The following is a 22,705-nucleotide window of genomic DNA, read 5'->3' on the forward strand; positions in this document are numbered from 1 at the left end:
TATAAGGGAAAAAAGGAGAAATCCTGAGGCTATTGTACACATGAAACAAGTTGTGACATTACCTTTCATGAGCTTGCCATCATTGGCAGGCTTACTGTCCGCTCCTTCAGCTGTGGCAACACTGGCACCAACATCGCTTCCATCATCTGCTGCTGGATTACTTAATATCAAGTTGTCATCTGCGGACTGTACAGATGGACAACTAGCTTCTGAAGTTGTAGAAGGCTGTTTAGGAATTTAAAAAATAAATGAAAGTTAAAGTAAGCAAAAAAGCTAACCATCAGTTCCTGCCTCTACACTCAGTCAAGCACGTGTTTTTAATGGGGTTCAGGGAGGGGTGTAGGGAGTAATTTGCTGCCAGACTCCTCCAGGAGCAGGTTATCTAAGTGAAGAACAAAAAGGTCATCCTTCTTTTCCTGCCATTATTTGGAGTTTATTACATGAAGTTTCTTGCCCAACAGAATGGTCAACAATGATTGGAGTTTAGTATGCATTTTTTCTATGGTTTAACAATTAAATATTAGTGGTAAATTTGTTACCCAACCAGAAAATATGAAGACGGCCACATAATACTGCCATACAAGTAGGTTAGTAGCTGAATAAAAGATAGTTCTGCTGTCTCAACCATATTGCAGTCCTCCAAGATGGCCATACATGATCAATGACACTGGGTGAAGGATTCATGCTCTTTCTGGGAACGTTCCTTGAAAGACAGTGTTTGACACGGTGAGGATGGCCATCTTAAGAACTTAAAGTTTTCCAAAAAAGATAAGAATCTGATGTCAGTGAATGGGCTGTAAAAGTAATGAAAGCAAGATCAACAATTACCTTCTAATTGAAGTTTTAAACCATTTTACCAGAAAGGAAAAGAACAAAGGAAAAAAATAGAACTTTAAATGCTTTTCAAAGCCCTTTATTGCGCAGCCTTAATAACTTCAGACTAGCCATAGCGTAAAATAGGCTTCCTCTTGACCAGTTTCAGACAAAGGACTCAGCAGTATAACCCAACTTCTGAGAACAGAACAAATGCGTATGTTCAGAAGCCACTGTACTGGAAAAAAGGAGACAGCCTGTGAACATGTCTGATGCTCTGCACCAGCTACACAAAGGCACCGTCAGGGGTGCCATCATTCTGTATCAGATATGCAACCTCCACTATTCCAGAATTAACAGGGACTTGCTCAACTACGTCATGATATCGCACGCATGCATGTGATTGTGGGGCTTCTCGTGTGTGGAGAGGGCTCAGGAGCTGGATTATGTGGTCTGTATGTGTATCCAACAGCAACGGCCAGAAATAAGCTCCAATTGTTAACGGCAGTAATTAAAAATAGCTGCCAATCTCTGACAGCGGTGTTTTAATGCAAGGTGCACCGGCTGACATGGGTCTCATATAACGCGGTTGAGGAACACCAATAGGTCACCATGGCAGCTGGGGGCCAGCAGAAGGTTCCCGTCATTGCTATCTTGGTATTCCTGTGAAGTGCTTAGCCAATAAGGGACTTAAAACTTTACTATATACCACAACACTGTTATACTGCAGGCTACAGTAGCGGAAACTGGACGATTACACACACTTTCATTAGAAGAAAGGACAACTCCTTTAGGGTAAGTGCCCACGATGCAGAAATGCTGCAGATTTTTTCCGCTTCTCCCTGGCAGGAAAAACGCATGCGGATTTTACATGCGTTTTTCCCGCCAGGTAGAAGCGTTTGTCAAGCGTTTTTGCATGCATTTCTGCATGTGGGTTATCAAGCGCTTTCCAAACGATTTTAGCATCACTTGGAAAGTGCTTGACAACTTGGTCACACTATATAAATCCATGCAACCGTCATGGATTTATATAGTGTGACCAAGTTAATAGTTAAAAAAAAAAGAATAAAAATGGTAAAAAATAAAAGATTATACTTACCTTCCGATGGCCCCCGGTATTTTGTCAGCTGACCCGTCACATGACTAAATGACGTCATAGAAGGTCCTTTCACACCATCGGGAGCCACCGGGGAGCCAGGACACACCGTTCAGGAGACAGGGGGCCATCAGAAGGTGAATGTACATTTTTTTTTTATTTCAATTTTTTTTTTTTTTTTTTTTAACAGGTACTATGGTACCCGGGTCTGGGTGAGAGTCTCCTCTTCTCCAGACCCGGGTACCATCCGCACATTGAAAAGCTTAATATCCACATGTGCACATGTAGTCATGCGGATATTAAGCAATTCAATGCAAGTCAATGGCGGCAATTACACGGCGTGTCCGCAAAAATAATGGACATGCTGCGGATTTTTTCGCAATGATAATCCGCAGCGGAAATCTCCGCAGCATGTGCACAGCACATGCGGATTATCATTGAGGAACATGGGGCACGTATTACCAAACGCTTTTTTAAGCTTTTTCGCTGCGGAAATTCCGCGGCTAAAACGAGTGAAAAACGCATAGTGGGCATACAGCCTCAAGGGGTTGAAACAGAGTGATTGTAATTTTTTTTTTTTTTTTATGGAGGCTTTAAAAAAATCATTTACCTTGTTGACCATACCCATGGGGTTGTCCACATTAGGAGGCAATTTATTATATATATATAATATACATAATAATATATTATATATATATATATATATATATATATATATATATATATATATATTTTTTTTTTTTTTTTTTTTTTTTTTTTACTTAAAACGGATGTACTTGGGGCTAAAAATCATTTTAAAGGCGAATACAGCGTAATTAATTTCTTTATAATAACCTGCATCACAGGACACCGTTGTCCACTACTTGGAAAACCCCTTCTTGATCTATATGTTTGGCCCAGATAAAAAAAAAGCTTATACTCCTCTCCAGTGCTGGCGCCGTTCCAGTGCTGTTGGCACTCTAAGTTCCAGGGCTCCCGTGCTGTTATGACATGTGAGCCTTGTGGCCAATCAGCGCTGGCGTCACTGTCTCTGCCTTCAGACAAAGCGAACATGAAGAGGAAGCCAGCGCTGCGCCTGATCTCTCACTTGCTCTTAATGTTCAATTCGACTGGAGGCGAGGACAGCAACGCCAGCGCTGAACGGGCGCAGGGCTCACGTGTCAGAACAGCATGGAAGCCCCAAGACATCATGGGAACGGTGCCGACATGGGAGGTGAATATAAGCTTTTTTTATTTTATCGGGGCCAAGCGTGGGGTATGACAAGGAGTTGTTCTAGTAGTGGAAACTTTTTTAATTTAGGGAACAACTCCTTTTAAAGCAAAATCAGTCAACAAATTTCACAATACAAACTACATACACTGAAAGCCCATGTCAGAATGGCTGTAGAATACGGATGTTAACTTTTTGGAGTCCACATGCATTCAGTTTCTACCCACCCAGCCTGGCAAACTTCAGCTTGTACTGAGATGGGCGAGATCCCAGCAGCTGGAGGAACACTAGATTTTTCAATTAGTCTAGCTGTGTGGAGATGGAAATACTTTCAAAAAGTATTTTACAGCCATTTTGATGTGGATATTCACAGTAAATATATCAGCCACATCAGGTCTGCAAAGCCCATTTAATAATGTTTGTAGTTTCTCCTAAATCTGGTGACAGGTCAGCTTTAATTAAGACCCAATTATAAAATTCTGTGGTGGTAGTAAAAGGTAATTTAATGATGCGTACAAGTTTTACAAGAGCAATGCAGTCCAATCCTTAGGCAATATATTTCACTGCTTTCTTACAACTGGATGAGGAAATCAGATTGCTGACGAAACAAGCTGATGTCGAATATCACGGAAATAAAATATTCATCACAAGACGAAGATAAAGTCCAGGACAATTTAACTAGTTGTCTCCGCATCCAATTATCCTCTTCTCATTATCGGGATTTGTGTACAACCAATCATGCCAAGACAGCAACACAATAAAGTTTACAAGACAGTTCACTATACGATTAAGAGAGTGAACAAAGTACATCTGACATTTTTAAGGGATTGAATAAATTTTCTGACAGATTTTGTAAACCAGGGCCAGAAAGGTTTCATGTTCATGGAGGCATGATAAGGAAGCCAAGCTGTGCTAGTAAAACTCACTAACCAATGAAAAAGTAGCGAGGGTTACAAATCTTCTGAAGTTTTCACTTCGCTATTTATGACTTTTTTTGGATTGAGCCAACACATGCGAATAGGCTGGACTACAAAATGATCCAAGCCTACAACAAGGTTTCATCTTGTAAAAATACTTATTGCAGAAAAGTATTATCTTAAATCCAGAACTCCCATTACAAAAGGAAAACTTTTTGCAGTGTTAAAGAACCCCATACACACTAGATAAAATTTGTCCGCATCTGTAGATTTTGACCAACCATTTCCCTGACAGATGTTGGGGCTTAGAGGAGGATCCAGCAGTTTGGATTTTAAAGCCCCCGTCCATCTCACATAGCGTGATCGCTGCTGAGTCACGGTTTTGGTGACGCAACAGCGACCTCACCAGCGATGTCGCTATGTGTGACACTTTGCAGGGATCAGGCCTCTGCTGTGAGGTCGCTGATCGCTGCAAAATGTCCTGGACCATTTTTTGGTCTTTGCCCTCCCGCTGGTCAGCACACATCGCTGTGTGTGACCAGCGGGACCAGCGATCAGGCTGGTAACCATGATAAAAAGCAGGTTACTAGGGGCACACGCGCACTTAGTAACCCGCTGTTTATCATGGTTACCACTCTGCTACGGTGAGTGGTAACCTCCCGCTCACCGTAGCAGAGTGGTAACCATGATAAACAGCGGGTTACTAGGTGCGCGTGTGCCCCTAGTAACCCGCTGTTCATCATGGTTACCAGCCTGCTCCTGCTTCAGCAGGCTGGTAACCAGGAGCAGGACATCGTGGAAAGATTCTTTCCACGATGTCGCTGCTCCCCTGATCGCTGGTGAGCCTGCCTGTTTGACAGCTCACCAGCGACCACAAAGCGACGCAGCAACGATCCCTGACAGGTCGTATCGTTGTCGGGATCGCTGTAGCGTCGCTAAGTGTGACGGGGCCTTAACAGCAGATCCTTTGTTCTCCAGGAGATAAGCTGCTGTCAGAGGAGAACACCGGAAAGCTTTGCTACGCTAGACAAAATTGGAACCGAACAAAAGTTTTCCCAGAACATTAGTACTAGCAGTGTAGAAAGAGGATTGGCAGTAATTTTGCTCTATACAGTAAATTAACCTATCCAGTTCAAGGTTGGCCTTTGTTTTCCTGGGAAAAATGTGACCTGTAAATTTATAGAGGCTGATTGTTATAGTCAGGCCTTGAACTCAATAGATGTAGGAGTCTCCAAAGAACATCAATTATGTATGTATTCCTAACTAGACAAACGGATTACGTAGGGGGAGAGCAATCAAAAATACGCAGAACTTCAAAAATATGCAGAATTGACATTAACATTTATCCAAAACACCAATGTAAACTAAAGTAAATTTAAATCATAATGTTCCTTCTAGTCAAATTCCTAAATAGTATAAACCTAAGCACCCAAAACAGAAAATTAGATTAAAGTGAATCCGTCAGCAGGTTTTTGCTATGTAATCTGAAGACAGAAGTCAGGGATGTGTCACTTATCAAAATGCTGCTGTTTACTAACTGAAGGATTTATCAGTAAAAGATTAATATTGCCGGACTAAATTACCCTGGCAACGCCTCCTTCCTGTAATAAGCTCCTCACTGTCTATAGACATTGTATATACAGAGCCTGGTGTAGGCAGGGTTAGCCTTCTCAGCTCTGCTTCATTCTACATCTAAAAGCTCTGATTGTGTGAGAACGGCTTCACCCAGTAATCTAAGTGATACATCCTTGGATTCAGCTTCTATTTACCTACATTACGCTTCTCTCAGATGAGGTAGCAGAAACCTGGTGACAGATTCCTTTTAAAGGGGTTCTCATGGACTAACATTAATCAGTGTTTCATTTGTCTTCCTGCCATCAATAAGCACAGTAAGGTGGTAAGCCACAATATGGATGAACCCACATGTGGAGAGATATATATATATATTATCTATATATATCTCAAAAACATAAAGGGAACACTCAAATAACACATTCTAGATCTGAATGAATGAAATATTCTCATTGAATACTTTGTACAGAACAAAGTTGAATGTGCTGACAACAAAATCACACAAAAATCATCAATGGAAATCAAATTTATTAACCAATGGAGGCCTGGATTTGGAGTCACCCCCAAAATTAAAGTGGAAAAACACACCACAGGCTGATCCAACTTTGATGTAATGTCCTTAAAACAAGTCAAAATGAGGCTCAGTATTGTGTGTGGCTTCCACGTGCCTGTATGACCTCCCTACAACGCCTGGGCATGCTCCTGATGAGGTTGCGGATGGTCTCCTGTGGGATCTCCTCCCAGACCTGGACTAAAGCATCCGCCAACTCCAGGACAGTCTGTGGTGCAACGTTGGTGGATGGAACGAGACATGATGTCCCAGATGTGCTCAATCGGATTCAGGTCTGGGAAACGGGAGGGCCAGTCCATAGCTTCAATGCCTTCATCTTGCAGGAACTGCTGACATACTCCAGCCACATGAGGTCTGGCATTGTCCTGCATTAGGAGGAACCCAGGGCCAACCGCACCAGCATATGGTCTCACAAGGGGTCTGAGGATCTCATCTCGGTACCTAATGGAAGTCAGGCTACCTCTGGCGAGCACATGGAGGGCTGTGCAGCCCTCCAAAAAAATGCCACCCCACACCATTACTGACCCACTGCCAAACCGGTCATGCTGAAGGATGTTGCAGGCAGCAGATCGCTCTCCATGGCATCTCCAGACTCTGTCACGTCTGTCACATGTGTTCAGTGTGAACCTGCTTTCATCTGTGAAGAGCAAAGGGCGCCAGTGGCGACTTTGCCAATCCTGGTGTTCTGTGGCAAATGCCAAGCGTCCTGCACGGTGTTGGGCTGTGAGCACAACCCCCATTTGTGGACGTCAGGCCCCCATACCACCCTCATAGAGTCGGTTTCTAACAGTTTGTGCAGACATGCACATTTGTGGCCTGCTGGAGGTCATTTTGCAGGGCTCTAGCAGTGCTCCTCCTTGCACAAAGGCGGAGGTAGCGGTCCTGCTGCTAGGTTGTTGCCCTCCTACGGCCCCCTCCATGTCTCCTGGTGTACTGGCCTGTCTCCTGGTAGCGCCTCCAGCCTCTGGACACTACGCTGACACAGCTTGCATTGATGTGCCATCCTGGATGAGCAACACTACCTGAGCAACTTCTGTGGGTTGTAGAGTCCGTCTCATGCTACCACGAGTTTGAAAGCACAACCAACATTCAAAAGTGACCAAAACATCAGCCAGAAAGCATTGGTACTGAGTTGTGGTCTGTGGTCCCCACCTGCAGAACCACTCCTTTATTGAGTGTGTCTTGATAATTGGCAATAATTTCCATTTATTGTCTATTCCATTTGCACAACAGCATGTGAAACTGATTGTCAATCAGTGTTGCTTCCTAAGTGGACAGTTTGATTTCACAGAAGTTTGATTTACTTGGAGTTATATTCTGTTGTTTAAGTGTTCCCTTTATTTTTTTGAGCAGTGTATATACACTCCCTGACAAAAATTGATGCCAATTTATTTTCTTAACCTAAACCAAATTTGGGAGGATTTCAGATTTCAAAAGAGTAATTTATAAAACCAATGGATGAATTTAACGTCAGGTTATAAGCTTATATATACATATAGTCTGCCAGTTAAACAGTGGACGGGTTGGGAAGGTGTGTCGCTAGATTGCCAATTTCATTAAATATCAATTGTGCAAATTAAACAGAAAATTATCTACTGCTCAAAATTACTTCAAGCACAGCCAGTGTGAAAGATACGGATTTCGCATAACCTCAATGAGAACAATTTTCATTTATCAAATTGCATTGTAAAATGATTGTTAGTTCCAAAACGGAGAAATGAAATGAAGGCTGCCACCTTCCTGAAGGACAAGTCTCCAAATTGTGTTTGAGTTATTGAATATTCTACATGCATTTCTGCAGCATTTGCCATTTGACTACTTATTTCTCTTAAAAGACACAGACATATTAGTCGATGGTATCAGATGTATTTCATGTTTCGCTGTCCATACCTGAGGATTGAGAGTGCCTTCTTTTTGCATGAAAAAGTGCTTCTTAAATTCATAGTAAGGATTATACTGATGCCACGGCTGGAGAAATTCAAACCTAACAAAAAGGCAAAAGACTTGGTTTTACAAAGGATCCAATATTCTGTGACTACAGAAAAGCTTTAGCAAAGCTCCACACTAGGTATGGAAAGCACAGTCTGCACTGCTAACGTCACACTGCGCAGGTACTAACCTTGCATCATTCTTCGCCCGTACGCTGGTTTCAAATTTCAGTCCATTCCGAGCCACGTACTGTGCTAGCTTATCGATGACCGGCTGAATATCAGGAGGCGGGGGAATAATGGCAACCACCGGTGCCAAAGTGCTGAAACAAAACCATTCATATGGGCCGTTAGAATAACTATGGATGCAGCAGCACAAGGCCCAGCACAGCAGATTTCCAATGTCATCATTTCCAGATGGGTCCACTTATAAAGACCAGCCGAGGCAAACAGTGGATAACAGCAATCAATCAGACCATGTATTCTACCTCAAAGAGTTTGTCCAGACAAAAAAATTTTTATAGGGGTTAAAATTTGTATAAAAAAAATAATTGATAAATCAGCCTATGGCACCCACCAGATATCAGCGCAGGTTTCATCTGTGCTGACACAGGAGGAGTATACATCACTGTCCCAACAGCAGCAGGACTACTGTGCCTTGTGATTGGCTGCAGCAGTCAGGTGACTAGAGCAATGAGTCATCAGCAAAACATTTGCTGATGTGCTGATCAAGTAACTAGCGTGCTGCAGCCAATCACAGACTGCAGTGTTGCTGACTGCTGGTGGAATGGTGATGTGTTCTCTTCTTGTGTAAGGGCAGAGCAGGCCTGTGCTCAATCCAGGTGGGTGCTGGTAACAGTATCAATTAATTTTACATATCCAAGCCCCTGGAAAACTTTTCTTTTTGCCCTTTGAAGCAGATCGATCAGCTCAATATGCTGCCCTATGTATTACAGCTACAGACAATTTATGAACCCTTCCAGCCAGTAATTTACAGGATGCTTAGATCAGTCCCTGGGGTGGTAGGGTTTCTCCCCTTGGACACACCACACAAACTGTTCAGTGTATGGTTTCAGCACTCCCAGTAGCCAAATAGCAGACCATTTCTTGTGACGTTTGGCTACGAGGAGTATGCCCTTATAATGGCCAGCATATTTAGCCGACAGACACACTTTACTGTCTGCAGAATATTTTGATATTAGAGCAGACCTTTACAAATGGTAAAATATTATGACAAGAAATTACAGCATATGATCACATTTCTATTACATTGAGCATTCAGGATGTTTTACTAACTGAATTTGCTTAAATAGAAATTAAATCTAACTGTGCTGAATGAAGGTGAGAGAATACGACCGGCTGTACTTTAATCAAGGCCAAAAACTAATACAAATGTTAGCCCATTATGAAGCGTGCACAATGGCAGAGAAGGAACAGTACTGCGTACATGCTACTGAATAAAGGTCCTCAGTGTCTGCACACTATCTGCACCAGGCAGGTCAGCAGGTAAAAAAAAGGAGAATGAAAGCCCAAGAACTTACTTGATGCGCTACAGAGACAGAAAAACTTATTTAAAGGTAAAAAAAAATGGGAAATTTAATTTAAAAACATTGTATAGACAGCTTCGAAAAGCTACAAGAAAGATAGCAAAAAGAGTGAAAATCAAAAAAAAAGAAAGTACAAAAATCAAGTTGAAGAAAAAATATAGATAACCAGCAAAAAAACAAGATTAAAAGGTGCCCATATAGCCTCCTCCCCTAGCACTCCCCATAAACGCTCTGCCAAACCTTGGCAGAAACTTATTGCCTGTGATTTGCTGCAGTGGTCAAGTGACGTGAGCAATGTGTCATCAGAAAAGCAACTCACGGTCACCTGAGTACTGCTACTGGTGCAACGGTGACGTTTTCACTTGTGGCCCCAAAAAACACTGCGCAGCCTGCGATGGATGCAGGTGGGTGCCACACAACGAGTTTTCATTTTTCTTTTTAACCAATTAGTTATTTATTTGGACTTTCCAGGGCACTTTTTTTCCAACCATTTGTAGGGGATAGACTGGATGTCACCATACACAAGAATATCGGCTGATTACATTGCGTTTGGCTGACTTTAAATGTGTATGGGGACCTTAAGACAACGGCCTGAAGAGAGGTGAAAACATTTTATTTATTCTTTTTTTTCATAATATGGATTATTTCCAATCTACATTTTTAGCATACTCAAAGATTATGGGACTTCTCGAAAAAGGGGCCCTGTCGCTTGCTGCTATCATAGGATAGGTGTGAAGGAGTGTGTCACTTTGAAACACGTTGATAAATAAAGCGCAGTTCTACATAATCACTATTTCCTGCTCATCACTGGTTTTAACCCACTCTTCTCCAGCTTCACAAGTACTTCATACCGTGGATCTGCAGCCGCCTTGTCTAAGCCTTTACAGAGGTTGTAACTTCACAACCCTATCAGGTGAGGATAACTGCCCATCGCCTGTTTTTTCTCAGACAAGACCCTATTGCGTATATTGCCTTTCCAGTTTCTCTAGTCCATCATAGGAGAGGTGGCTGTGCATGCCCATCGCTCTCCATTCTTTTGTAAGAGAACTGCTATGGACAAACTGGGAATATTACTAATATGAAGAGGCTAGAAACTATAGGTCCTGTGATTAACAACTCACAAGTAGCTGCTGTAGACTGAGGCCTTTTAGTGGAGCTGAGCAAAAAGATTTGCAGGACCCCAATTCAGGAGCCACCAGTAGTCTGTGGCCACTGGACAGTAGTCCTACAAACATCCCACTGGCCTGTATCCCTGCAGCAGCAATAAATGTCAAACGGCAGCAAAAAATGATGCAGCACCTACTAAAGAGAGCTGGGGATTTCAGCAGGGAGGAGGTTCACAGGACGCTAGTTCGACCACTGGACACAGACAACAGATGTGGCCACTGGACCAGGGTCTTGGAAAAAAGTCTTTGTTGAACTCTATTAACTAGTGCAATCATTAGTCTAATTTTCAAAGCCCAAAACACTACATAGGCATTGGAGACTATAGCGTGGAAAGTGCCTTGAGATACACAACATACACAATAAGCTGCTGACAGCCATGATATCAGTAAATTACCTCGGAGGCGTCACAACAAATAAATGCTGTTAATGCAATCTTTTCAGAAAATATATATTTTCTTTATTTTAGGTTCAGGTACTTCAGTGGGAGCAGAGTTACAGTACCCGAAAACAGCCAGTGACAAAGACTATGGAGTCTCAGCTCCATGCATAGAACACTGGCAGGTGGATCGGTTAACAGCCAATTGTTGGGTGTGCCGGGAGTTGGACCCCCACTGATCTGATATTGGCAACCTACTTTTAGAGATGGCTGTAGTTCTGGAGAGCTCTATTAAGGGCTTTTATACAAGCGATTGAGGAGTTCTCCTTTAGAGAACACATACACAATTCTATATTTAAACAACTACAAATGACCACTTTCAAGACACTTCTAGGTTACTAATTGCAGATAAGTATAGAAGAGCATATAAACTAGAGAAATACAATTAACCTGACTTTCAGAAGTAGACCGCAGTGGCCCGACATTACCTTGGTGCAGACATCTCATGGGATAATCTGTTGGTTTCACCATTGTTTAGAGAGGGGGAGACTGCAGAGTCTGCACAGTCCTCTGCTGGCAAGGAGTTGTAGCAAGCATTAGAATCCATTCCTGGAGGTGGTGGTGCAAGACAATACGTCCCATCGGGCAACATGTAATAATTGTAATATGTAGAAGTCACGGAAGCTATATATATAAAAAAAAAAGACAAGAGACAAGGGTGTTTGAAATAGGAGCTTAAAAATAAGTGCCAAAAACATTCATTCAAGTCACTGAGTAAAAGTCCATATAAAAATGCACAAACTATTCCGATTGTACAATGACAGACCGAACCGCTAAAGTTCACAAGAGGACACTCTGGAGCTCGGACCACCCGGTGACCAGTAAATTATCCAATATCCTGCAATTTTCAGTTAGTGTTCAACTCTCTAGCACCTTCATTAAGGAATAAAAGACTTCACTAAAGGTTAAGTGTTAACAGCCAGCACATAACATATACTGGCACAATACTTGCTGTGAAATTACTTTTCCCCCCCAAATTACCTATAAACCTGCACGCCTAAAATTAACCAAATATATTTTCTAATAAATTGACAGAAGACCAGATCTTTAAAGGGGATATCCAGGAATAATAATAATAATAATGTGCTGAAGCACCAACAGGCATGTACTTGCTAACAGAGGCAACCACCTGTCTGTTTTACCCGCCGCCGGTCATTGACCACTCCTGCCGGATAATCAGCAGCTCCCTGTCAGAGCAGCAGCTTCTCTTCCTGTTGACAGGGCGGGACTACTGGTGTCATCCTGATTGACATCCGGCTTCCACCAATTAGGCAGTGGGGAGCCGGCTGTAAATCACCATGACACCAGTAATCTTGCCCTGTCAACAGGAAGAGAAACGGCCACTTTGTTGACGTTTAGTCAGCGGAATCTGTGACCACTATGTGCCGGCGGACAATGGTCAGAATGGTAGGTAGCAACTATCTGCCTGTTCGTGCTTATGCACATTTTGTTTTAAAGTCCCGGATATCCTCTTTAATTAATAGCAAAGACTCATGAATATTACCTGCCTCCACACTTCTCTATACATATAGACCACTACTAAGACAGCACACCATCTCCAGTTTCTTTTTATTAGAGTCTTTAACCACTTCGCGCCAGAGCCTGTTTTTGCCTTCGTGACCGGGCCAATTTTTTCAATTCTGACCACTGCCAGTTTATGAAGTAATTACCCTGGAACGCTTCAACGTATTCCCCTGATTCTGAGATTGTTTTTTCGTGACATATTGTACTTCATGATAGTGGTAAAATTTCTTCGATATCACTTGCGTTTATTTGTGAAAAAATCGGAAATTTGGTGAAAATTTTGAAAATTTTGCAATTTTCAAACTTTGAATTTTCATGCCCTTAAATCAGAGAGATATGTCACACAAAATAGTTAATAAATAACATTTCCCACATGTCTACTTTACATCAGCACAATTTTGGAACCCAAATTTTTTTTTGTTAGGGAGCTATAAGGGTTAAAAGTTGACCAGCGATTTCTCATTTTTCCAACAAAATTTACAAAACCATTTTTTTAGGGACCACATCACATTTGAAGTCACTTTGAGGGGTCTTTATGACAGAAAATACCCAAAAGTGACACCATTCTAAAAACTGCACCCCTCAAGGTGCTCAAAACCACATTCAAGAACTTTATTAACCCTTCAGGTGATTCACAGAAATTTTTGGAATGTGGAAGAAAAAAATTAACATTTAACTTTTTTCACAAAAATGTTACTTTAGACCCAATTTTTTTATTTTCACAGGGGTAACATGAAAAAATGGACCCCAAATTTTTTTGTGCAATTTCTCTTGAGCGTGCTGATGCCCCATATGTGAGGGAAAACCACTGTTTGGGCGCACGGCAGGGTTCGGAAGGGAAGGAGCGCCATTAGACTTTTTGAATGTAAAATTTGTCTGAATAATTAGCGGACGCCATGTTGCATTTGGAGAGCTCCTGATGTGCCTAAACAGTGGAAACCCCCCACAAGTGACACCATTTTGGAAACTAGACCCCTTAGGGAACTTATCTAGATGTGTGGTGAGCACCTTGAACCCCAAGGTGCTTCACAGAAGTTTATAATATTGAGCTGTAAAAATAAAATTTTCACATTTTTCCCACAAAACCGTTTTTCATCCCTTAATTTTGCATTATCATAAGGGTAATAGGATAAATTGCACCATGAAATTTGTTATGCAATTTCTCCTGAACACGCTGATACCCCATATGTGGAGGCAAATTACTGTTTGGGCACATGGCAGGGTTTGAAAGGGAAGGAGCGCCATTTGACTTTTTGAATGTAAAATTTGTTTGAATAATTAGCGGACGCCATGTCACATTTGGGGAGCCCCTAATGTGCCTAAACAGTGGAAACCCCCCACAAGTGCCACCATTTTGGAAACTAGACCCCTTAGGGAACTTATCTAGATGTGTGGTGAGCACCTTGCACCCCCAGCTGCTTCACAGAAGTTTATAATATTGAACCGTAAAAATAAAATTTTCACATTTTTCCCACAAAAAATGTTTTTCATTCCCTAATTTTGCATTATCATAAGGGTAACAGGATAAATTGCACCATGAAATTTGTTGTACAATTTCTCCTGAGTACGCCGATACCCCATATGTGGGGGAAAACCACTGCTTTGGTGTACAGTAGGGTTCGGAAGAGAAAGAAGCGCTATGTTGGCTGGGATAGGCAGCAGACACCATGTCACATTTGAAGAGTCGCTGACATGCCGAAATAGCAGAAACCCCCACAAGTGACCCCATTTTGTAAACTACACCTCTCAAGGAATTCATCTAGGGAAGTAGTGAGCATTTTTTAATTTTTAAATTTATACCATTGGGCAGTGAAAAAAGCATAATTATATTTTTACCACAAAAAAATGTTTTACCCTCAGATTTTACATTTTCTCACAGGGCAATGGGTAAAAATGGTGCCGAAATGTGTCACACAATTTCTTCTAAAAGTGTCAATACCCCACTTAGCCATACGGCGAGATCAGGGGGGGACGGAGTGCTATTTGACAATTGGAGAACAAATTATTGTAGAATAGGCATTTGGATTTGGGAGCACAAAATTTTCTGAATTTCTTTTGGGGGGCAAGGACCATTTTGCTTTTCCAGAGCCTTTCTGCTACCAGTAACTTGGAAGTCCCTTATATTTTTAACAGATGATGGACCTGAGTGGGGACTAGCTTTTTTTGAGGACTGAGTTGAAGCTTTTATTGGGAACATTTATCCGGCGCTCTAGGCTGAGCACTTACATCGGGGTTTCCATCTAATTTTCCAAGTGATGTAATTCAGATGAAACCCCTGCAGGATCCATTCACTGTAATGAGGCAGCAGAGTTACTCTGGACTCCGTCTGGCCTCTGTTTAGTGGTGTCCTTTTTTTCAGAAGTGCACAAAACTGTGGCCAATCGCACTTTTATGCACGCCTAAAACAAATGACACCGTGGGATCCCAGGCTAGACGGCGTCCACAGTGGCCTATATCTGCCTCATTACAGGGAATCTTCCATCATGGGTTCTGGCTGAATCACGTATTTCAGAGATTTACACGGAAACTCTGGTGTAAGTGCTCAGCGCAGAGCACAGGATAAATGTGAGCAGAGCCTTACTGGGATCTTTGGGAGACATAATAAACAAATCAGTAGCAGGTGAATATTATTTGTTTTATTTATTTTTTATGCCGTTCCTAGTGTGATATAACTGATTAGATTACTTTATTCTTCGGGTCGGTGCGATTACAGAGATACCAGATTTATATCGGGTTTTTATGACTGACAGCTGTCACACACTAAAATATGCTTTTTTTGCAAAATCTAGTTTTTGCATCACCATATTTTGAGAGCTATAATTTTTCCATATTTCGGCCGATAGAGTCATGTGATGGCTTGTTTTTTTGCGGGACGAGTTGAAATTTTTATTGGAACCATTTTTGGGCACGTGACATTTTTTGATCGCTTTCTATTCCGTTTTTTGGGAGGTAAAGTTAACAAAAACAAACTTCAGGAATTGTTTTTTGAGGTTTTTTTTATGCCGTTCTGCGTGTGGTAAAAGTGATCAGGCAGCGTTATTCTTCGGGTCAGTACGTTTACAGCGATACTACACTTACTGTATTTTTTTCATGTTTTGGCGCTTTTACACAATAAAACAATTTTATAGAAAAAAAAATATTTTTTTTGCATTGCTTTATTCTGAGCGCTATAACTTTTTTATTTTTTGGCTGATGGAGCTGTATGGCGGCTTTTTTTTGCGGAACAAGATGACGTTTTCAGTGGTACCATTTTTATTTCTATTCTGCTTTTTGATCGCATTTTTTTCCACTTTTTGTTTGGCGATCTGATCAAAAAGCATATTTTTTTGCTTCGTTTTTTATTTATTTTTATTACGGTGTGCACAGAAGGAGTTAATTAGTGTGACAGTTTTATAGCTCGGGTTGTTTCGGACGCGGCGATACCAAATGTGTGTACTTTTTTTGGTTTTGTAATAATTTACGGATTTATTGGTTTAATATTTTATTTATTTATTTTTATTTATTTTGTGATTTTTTTTTTAATAGTTTAAAAACTTTTTTTTTACATTTTTACTTAGTCCCTGTATGGGACATTAATTTTTATTTTTCTGATCACTGATCTCATGTAATGTAATACACATATATTACATTATATGAGATCTTCACTGACTGTTTCAGTCAGAGTCTCCTGTCTGACTTCAGCTACATACAGGCTGAAGTCAGACGGAGGTCTTCGGAGGTAAGTAAGACGACCCCCTCTCTTCCTGCTGTCTCCTATATGCCGTGATCACTATAGATCACAGCATATAGAAGACAGCAAAGGGTTAACATCACTGGGACCTGATCTAATCAGGTCCCGATGATGTACCCTGTCAGAGCTAACGCTCTGCACCGGAATCGCAGTGCTTGCAGGACCCTGGGGGTCCTGAGCACTGCGAGACCACCCACCGTTTTTAAACGTCGGCACTGCACAGAGCCCGGCAAGCGCCGACGTTTATCTACAGTGGGCGGTCGGGAACCGGTTAATATACGCCAAAGCTAAGAGCACAGAAACACATCACTATTCTGATTTTACACAGTCACAAGTGTTAACAGGCAGAGAGAAGAAAGCCTGTTACTGCATCCTTTTCCCATGAACACAGGTGTGTAATGGCTGAACGCTTCATGTTCTCACCCCTCCATACAAATTAGACAGGAAATGTGTTCTCCGATTCACCCTTTACATCTTTATCTTTTCACTTAGTGATTTTGAGAAGAAATATATATCATATATTAGTATACGAATCCTGCACAACTTGAATTTTCAAAGTAATGGGTGGCATTTTCACAACGTGCTAAGTCAAACTGTGAGCAAATTTGATAAATTGAAAAAAATATATATATATTAATACATACACATATACAGACCAAAAGTTTGGACACACCTTCTCATTTAAAGATTTTTCTGTATTTTCCTATGAAAATTGTACATTCACACTGAAGGCATCAAAACTATGAATTAACCCATGTGGAATTATATACTTAACAAAAAAGTGTGAAACCACTGAAAATAGGTCTTATATTCTAGGTTCTTCAAAGTAGCCACCTTTTGCTTTGATGACTGCTTTGCACACTCTTGGCATTCTCTTGATGAGCTTCAAGAGGTAGTCACCAGAAATGGTTTTCACTTCACAGGTGTGCCCTGTCAGGTTTAATAAGTGGAATTTCTTGCCTTATAAATGGGGTTGGGACCATCAGTTGTGTTGTGCAGAAGTCAGGTGGATACACAGCTGATAGTCCTACTGAATAGGCTGTTAGACTTTGCATTATGGCAAGAAAAAAGCAGCTAAGTAAAGAAAAACAAGTGGCCAACATTACTTTAAGAAATGAAGGTCAGTCAGTCCGAAAAAGTGGGAAAACTTTGAATGTGTCCCCAAGTGCAGTTGCAAAAACCATCAAGCGCTACAAAGAAACTGGCTCACATGAGGACCGCCCCAGAAAAGGAAGACCAAGAGTCACCTCTGCTTCTGAGGATAAGTTTATCCGAGTCACGAGCCTCAGAAATCGCAGGTTAACAGCAGCTCAGATTAGAGACCAAGTCAATGCCACTGCCACACAGAGTTCTAGCAGCAGACACATCTCTTCAACAACTGTTAAGAGGAGACTTTGTGCAGCAGGCCTTCATGGTAAAATAGCTGCTAGGAAACCACTGCTAAGGATAGGCAACAAGCAGAAGAGACTTGTTTGGGCTAAAGAACACAAGGAATGGACATTAGACCCGTGGAAATCTGTGCTTTGGTCTGATGAGTCCAAATTTGAGATCTTTGGTTCCAACCACCGTGTCTTTGTGCAACGCAGAAAAGGTGAACGGATGGACTCTACATGCCTGGTTCCCACCGTGAAGCATGGAGGGGGAGGTGTGCTGGTGTTTTGCTGGTGACACTGTTGGGGATTTATTCAAAATTGAAGGCATACTGAACCAGCATGGCTACCACAGCATCTTGCAGCAGCATGCTATTCCATCCGGTTTGCGTTTAGTTGGACCATCATTTATTTTTCAAACAGGACAATGACCCCAAACACACCTCCAGGCTGTGTAAGGGCTATTTGACCAAGTAAGAGTGATGGGGTGCTACGCCAGATGACCTGGCCTCCACAGTCACCAGACCTGAACCCAATCGGGATGGTTCGGCGTGAGCTGGACCGCAGAGTGAAGGCAAAAGTCCCAACAAGTGCTAAGCATCTCTGGAACTCCTTCAAGATTGTTGGAAGACCATTTCCGGGGACTACCTCTTGAAGCTCATCAAGAGAATGCTAAGAGTATACAAAGCAGTCATCAAAGCAAAAGGTGGCTACTTTGAAGAACCTAGAATATAAGACATATTTTCAGTTGTTTCACACTTTTTTGTTAAGTATATAATGCCACATGTGTTAATTCATAGTTTTGATGCCTTCAGTGTGAATGCACAATTTTTATAGTCATGAAAATACAGAAAAATCTTTAAATGAGGTGTGTCCAAACTTTTGGTCTGTACTGCGCACACACACACACACACACACACACACGACATAGGGCCTGATTCAAAACTTTTACGCCAGTATTCTGGCGTTAACGGTTCTGAAAAGTTGCAACTCAGGGCTGCGCTAAAATGCTGCGACTTTAGGTGTTCGGGTGCCATTTTCATCAAGCTGTGACAAACTGAGGGAGCTAAGGATGGAAGGGCTGTGTTTGCAAGCAGCGGTGTATGCCACGCCACAATTCTTACACCAGCGAGGACTGGTCGTGAAGAACGCCGGTCTTGATAAATTGGGCCCATTGTGTACACATACCTTACAGGATGCTGGAAAATTCTCTAAATCTTACAAGGTTTTTGTTGCTTCATGCATTCTCACAGAATGAATCCAAATAAATGCACAAGGCTTGAGTAGCTATAAACAGGTCTATTCAGTATTCTGTAAAGGTCGGACAGACCCCGTGAACAAATTATTTAATGTACCCACTGATGATCAAAGATCGTACAATCACTGAAGTAATTCTGACAAAGATTAGAAGAGGGGACAGATGATCACATTACATGCAATTCCCAGTAATGAGCGCCTCTAATCACTGTATCCCAATCCAATTATACCTGTACGTTTTGGGCTGAATTTTACATTTTCCTTGATTTATTAAGAATAGAGATTTCTGCAATTTATCTTTTACCACTGGCTTCTTTAAAGGTCAACTACTGGCTTCACTGAACAAAACTATGACAAAGTAGATGAAAGTAGAAAAAAAATCTGATAGAGCATAAAAGACTTAAAGGATCGCTGACTCTGTAGCAGGAAGTTTACAAAAGATAGATAGATATGAAAACCCCTTGGTCAAGAGCAGGGGTGGGGAACCTCAGGCCCGGGTGCTGTTTATGGCCCTCCATGACCTTTTATCCGGCCCCCGGGCAGATACCAGGGGACCGCAGTGCTTGTGCCGGTAGCTGTCGTTTCTCACCCGAGGGCCCATTAATTTCTTCTTGCTCTGTGAGCACGGGCACACAGTGATCACTATTGAACGCTGAGGCGCTTGCAATGAAAGATTACGTCCTGACACCACTGCCACCATAAGGACGTACTTTGTGAGCAGAGTTAGCGTGCAATTTGTACGGCTCCTGAAGAATGATATAAATATCCAAAAGGCCCTCAGCAGGCAAAAAGATTCTCCACCCCTGGCCTAGACTTTTTACACCAGTGTTTCCAAACAGATCATGTTTTCAGGGTTCCATAGAATCATAGAATGTTAGAGTTGGAGGGACCTCCAGGGTCATAGTGTCCAAGGTCCTGCTCAATGCAGGATTCACTAAGCCATCTCAGACACATGTCTATCCAGCCTGTTTGAAGACGTCCATTGAAGAGAACTCACCACCTCTCGTGGCCGCCTGTTCCACTCATTGATCACCCTTACTGTCAAAAAGGTTTTCTAATATCTAATCTGTATCTTCTCCCTTTCAGTTTCTTTCCATTGCTTCTCGTGTTTCCAAGTGCAAATGAGAATAATGATGATCCCCCTACACTGACATCTCTTCCGATATTTGTAGACAGCTATTAAGTCTCCTCTCAGTCTTCTTTTAGTATTGTACAGATGATGGAATTATTACCAAGGCAACAGAAATTGGCACAAGTTCTCTCACCTGTGCAATACTAAGGAGATCCTGGAAACATGATCTTTATTGGGGGGGGAGAGGCTAGGAAAACTGGATTGGGGAAACATTGACTATGGGTCTCAAACACATGGCCCCTAAATCAATTCCTTGTGGTCAGCAGCAAGGAGGTCTTGCTGCAAAGCAATTTCTTATGGCCCACAGCAGTTAAACAATGTTTTTTATTCCCGGAGACTTACAGAGGAGGGTGTGACAATAAATCATTATGGAGGGGGCAGATGCACTTGAGTGAGTTCCCCAGTATTTCAGCATTCCAGGGTGCGGCCTAGGAGACCAGATGAGGCTGCAATGTGTGAACCTTTGCACAGACCAATGTTACATCCGGTAAGCACTCCTGTCTATCTTGAGGCAGTGTCCATCTACTTAATTCCCACTGGTCACTTTTTTTCATGCGGAGGTCTGTTTCAATTTTTCTGGACTTTGGTAAAGTCTATCCAAGTCCTCCCGTTCACTCTCTGCCCCAATTTTTTCAGACCCTCATACTGGTGATCACACTTGTCATATCACTTGGCCTATTAATAAAGACCCAGCCAAAATGTTTCTGTACAACTATCCTGAGCCTCAGCTGTCAAGCAACCTGCAACAACCATTGCAGTGTGTGTGTGTGTGTGTGTGTGCATAATATAACTTACATACACATATATATATATATATATATATATACATATATATCATTTAAAGATTTTTCTGTATTTTCATGACTATGAAAGTTGTACATTCATACTGAAGGCATCAAAACTATGAATTAACACATGTGGAATTATATACTTAACAAAAAAGTGTGAAACAACTGGAAATATGTCTTACATTCTAGGTTCTTCAAAGTAGCCACCTTTTGCTTTGATGACTGCTTTGCACACTCTTGATGAGCTTCAAGAGGTAGTCACCGGAAACGGTTTTCACTTCACAGGTGTGCCCTGTCAGGTTTAATAAGTGCGATTTCTTGCCTTATAAATGGGGTTGGGACCATCAGTTGTGTTGTGCAGAAGTCAGGTGGATACACAGCTGATAGTCCTACTGAATAGACTGTTAGAATTTGTATTATGGCAAGAAAAAAGCAGCTAAGTAAAGAAAAACGAGTGGCCATTATTACTTTAAGAAATGAAGGTCAGTCAGTCTGAAAAATTGGGCAAACTTTGAATGTGTCCCCAAGTGCAGTTGCAAAAAACATCAAGCGCTACAAAGAAACTGGCTCACATGAGGACCGCCCCAGGAAAGGAAGACCAAGAGTCACCTCTGCTTCTGAGGATAAGTTTATCCGAGTCACCAGCCTCAGAAATCGCAGGTTAACAGCAGCTCAGATTAGAGACCAGGTCAATGCCACTGCCACACAGAGTTCTAGCAGCAGACACATCTCTACAACAACTGTTAAGAGGAGACTTTGTGCAGCAGGCCTTCATGGTAAAATAGCTGCTAGGAAACCACTGCTAAGGACAGGCAACAAGCAGAAGAGACTTGTTTGGGCTAAAGAATACAAGGAATGGACATTAGACCCGTGGAAATCTGTGCTTTGGTCTGAGGAGTCCAAATCTGAGATCTTTGGTTCCAACCACTGTGTCTTTGTGCGACGCAGAAAAGGTGAACGGATGGACTCTACCTGCCTGGTTCCCACCGTGAAGCATGGAGGAGGAGGTGTGATGGTGTTTTGCTGGTGACACTGTTGGGGATTTATTCAAAATTGAAGGCATACTGAACCAGCATGGCTACCACAGCATCTTGCAGCGGCATGCTATTCCATCTGGTTTGCGTTTAGTTGGACCATCATTTATTTTTCAACAGGACAATGACCCCAAACACACCTCCAGGCTGTGTAAGGGCTATTTGACCAAGAAGGAGAGTGATGGGGTGCTACGCCAGATGACCTGGCCTCCACAGTCACCAGACCTGAACCCAATCGAGATGGTTTGGCGTGAGCTGGACCGCAGAGTGAAGGCAAAAGGGCCAACAAGTGCTAAGCATCTCTGGGAACTCCTTCAAGATTGTTGGAAGACCATTTCCGGTGACTACCTCTTGAAGCTCATCAAGAGAATGCCGAGAGTGTGCAAAGCAGTCATCAAAGCAAAAGGTGGCTACTTTGAAGAACCTAGAATATAAGACATTTCCAGTTGTTTCACACTTTTTTGTTAAGTATATAATTCCACATGTGTTAATTCATAGTTTTGATGCCTTCAGTGTGAATGTACAATTTTCATAGTCATGAAAATGCAGAAAAATCTTTAAATGAGAATGTGTGTCTAAACTTTTGGTCTGTGCCGTACGTACGTTACATACA

At 41.9% G+C, this 22,705-nt stretch overlaps 1 protein-coding gene across 2 annotated transcripts in view; it reads right to left on the reverse strand.

The window, feature by feature from the left end:
• The window catches only part of SFSWAP (splicing factor SWAP), a 140,932-nt gene that overhangs the window by 79,361 nt on the left and 38,866 nt on the right, over positions 1-22,705 (reverse strand). For both annotated transcript variants that reach the window (XM_073676097.1, XM_073676098.1), the window contains 4 exons: positions 11,686-11,881; positions 8,299-8,430; positions 8,070-8,163; positions 63-225 (listed from right to left, as the gene is read on the reverse strand). In XM_073676097.1, coding sequence (XP_073532198.1) covers positions 63-225; positions 8,070-8,163; positions 8,299-8,430; positions 11,686-11,881 — 585 coding nt within the window. The remainder of the gene's footprint in view (positions 1-62; positions 226-8,069; positions 8,164-8,298; positions 8,431-11,685; positions 11,882-22,705) is intronic.

This window comes from Phyllobates terribilis, unplaced genomic scaffold, assembly GCF_046119375.1.
Source record: "Phyllobates terribilis strain yellow unplaced genomic scaffold, ASM4611937v1 Scaffold_1__5_contigs__length_1240528914, whole genome shotgun sequence".
In the NCBI taxonomy this organism is placed as follows: domain Eukaryota; kingdom Metazoa; phylum Chordata; class Amphibia; order Anura; family Dendrobatidae; genus Phyllobates; species Phyllobates terribilis.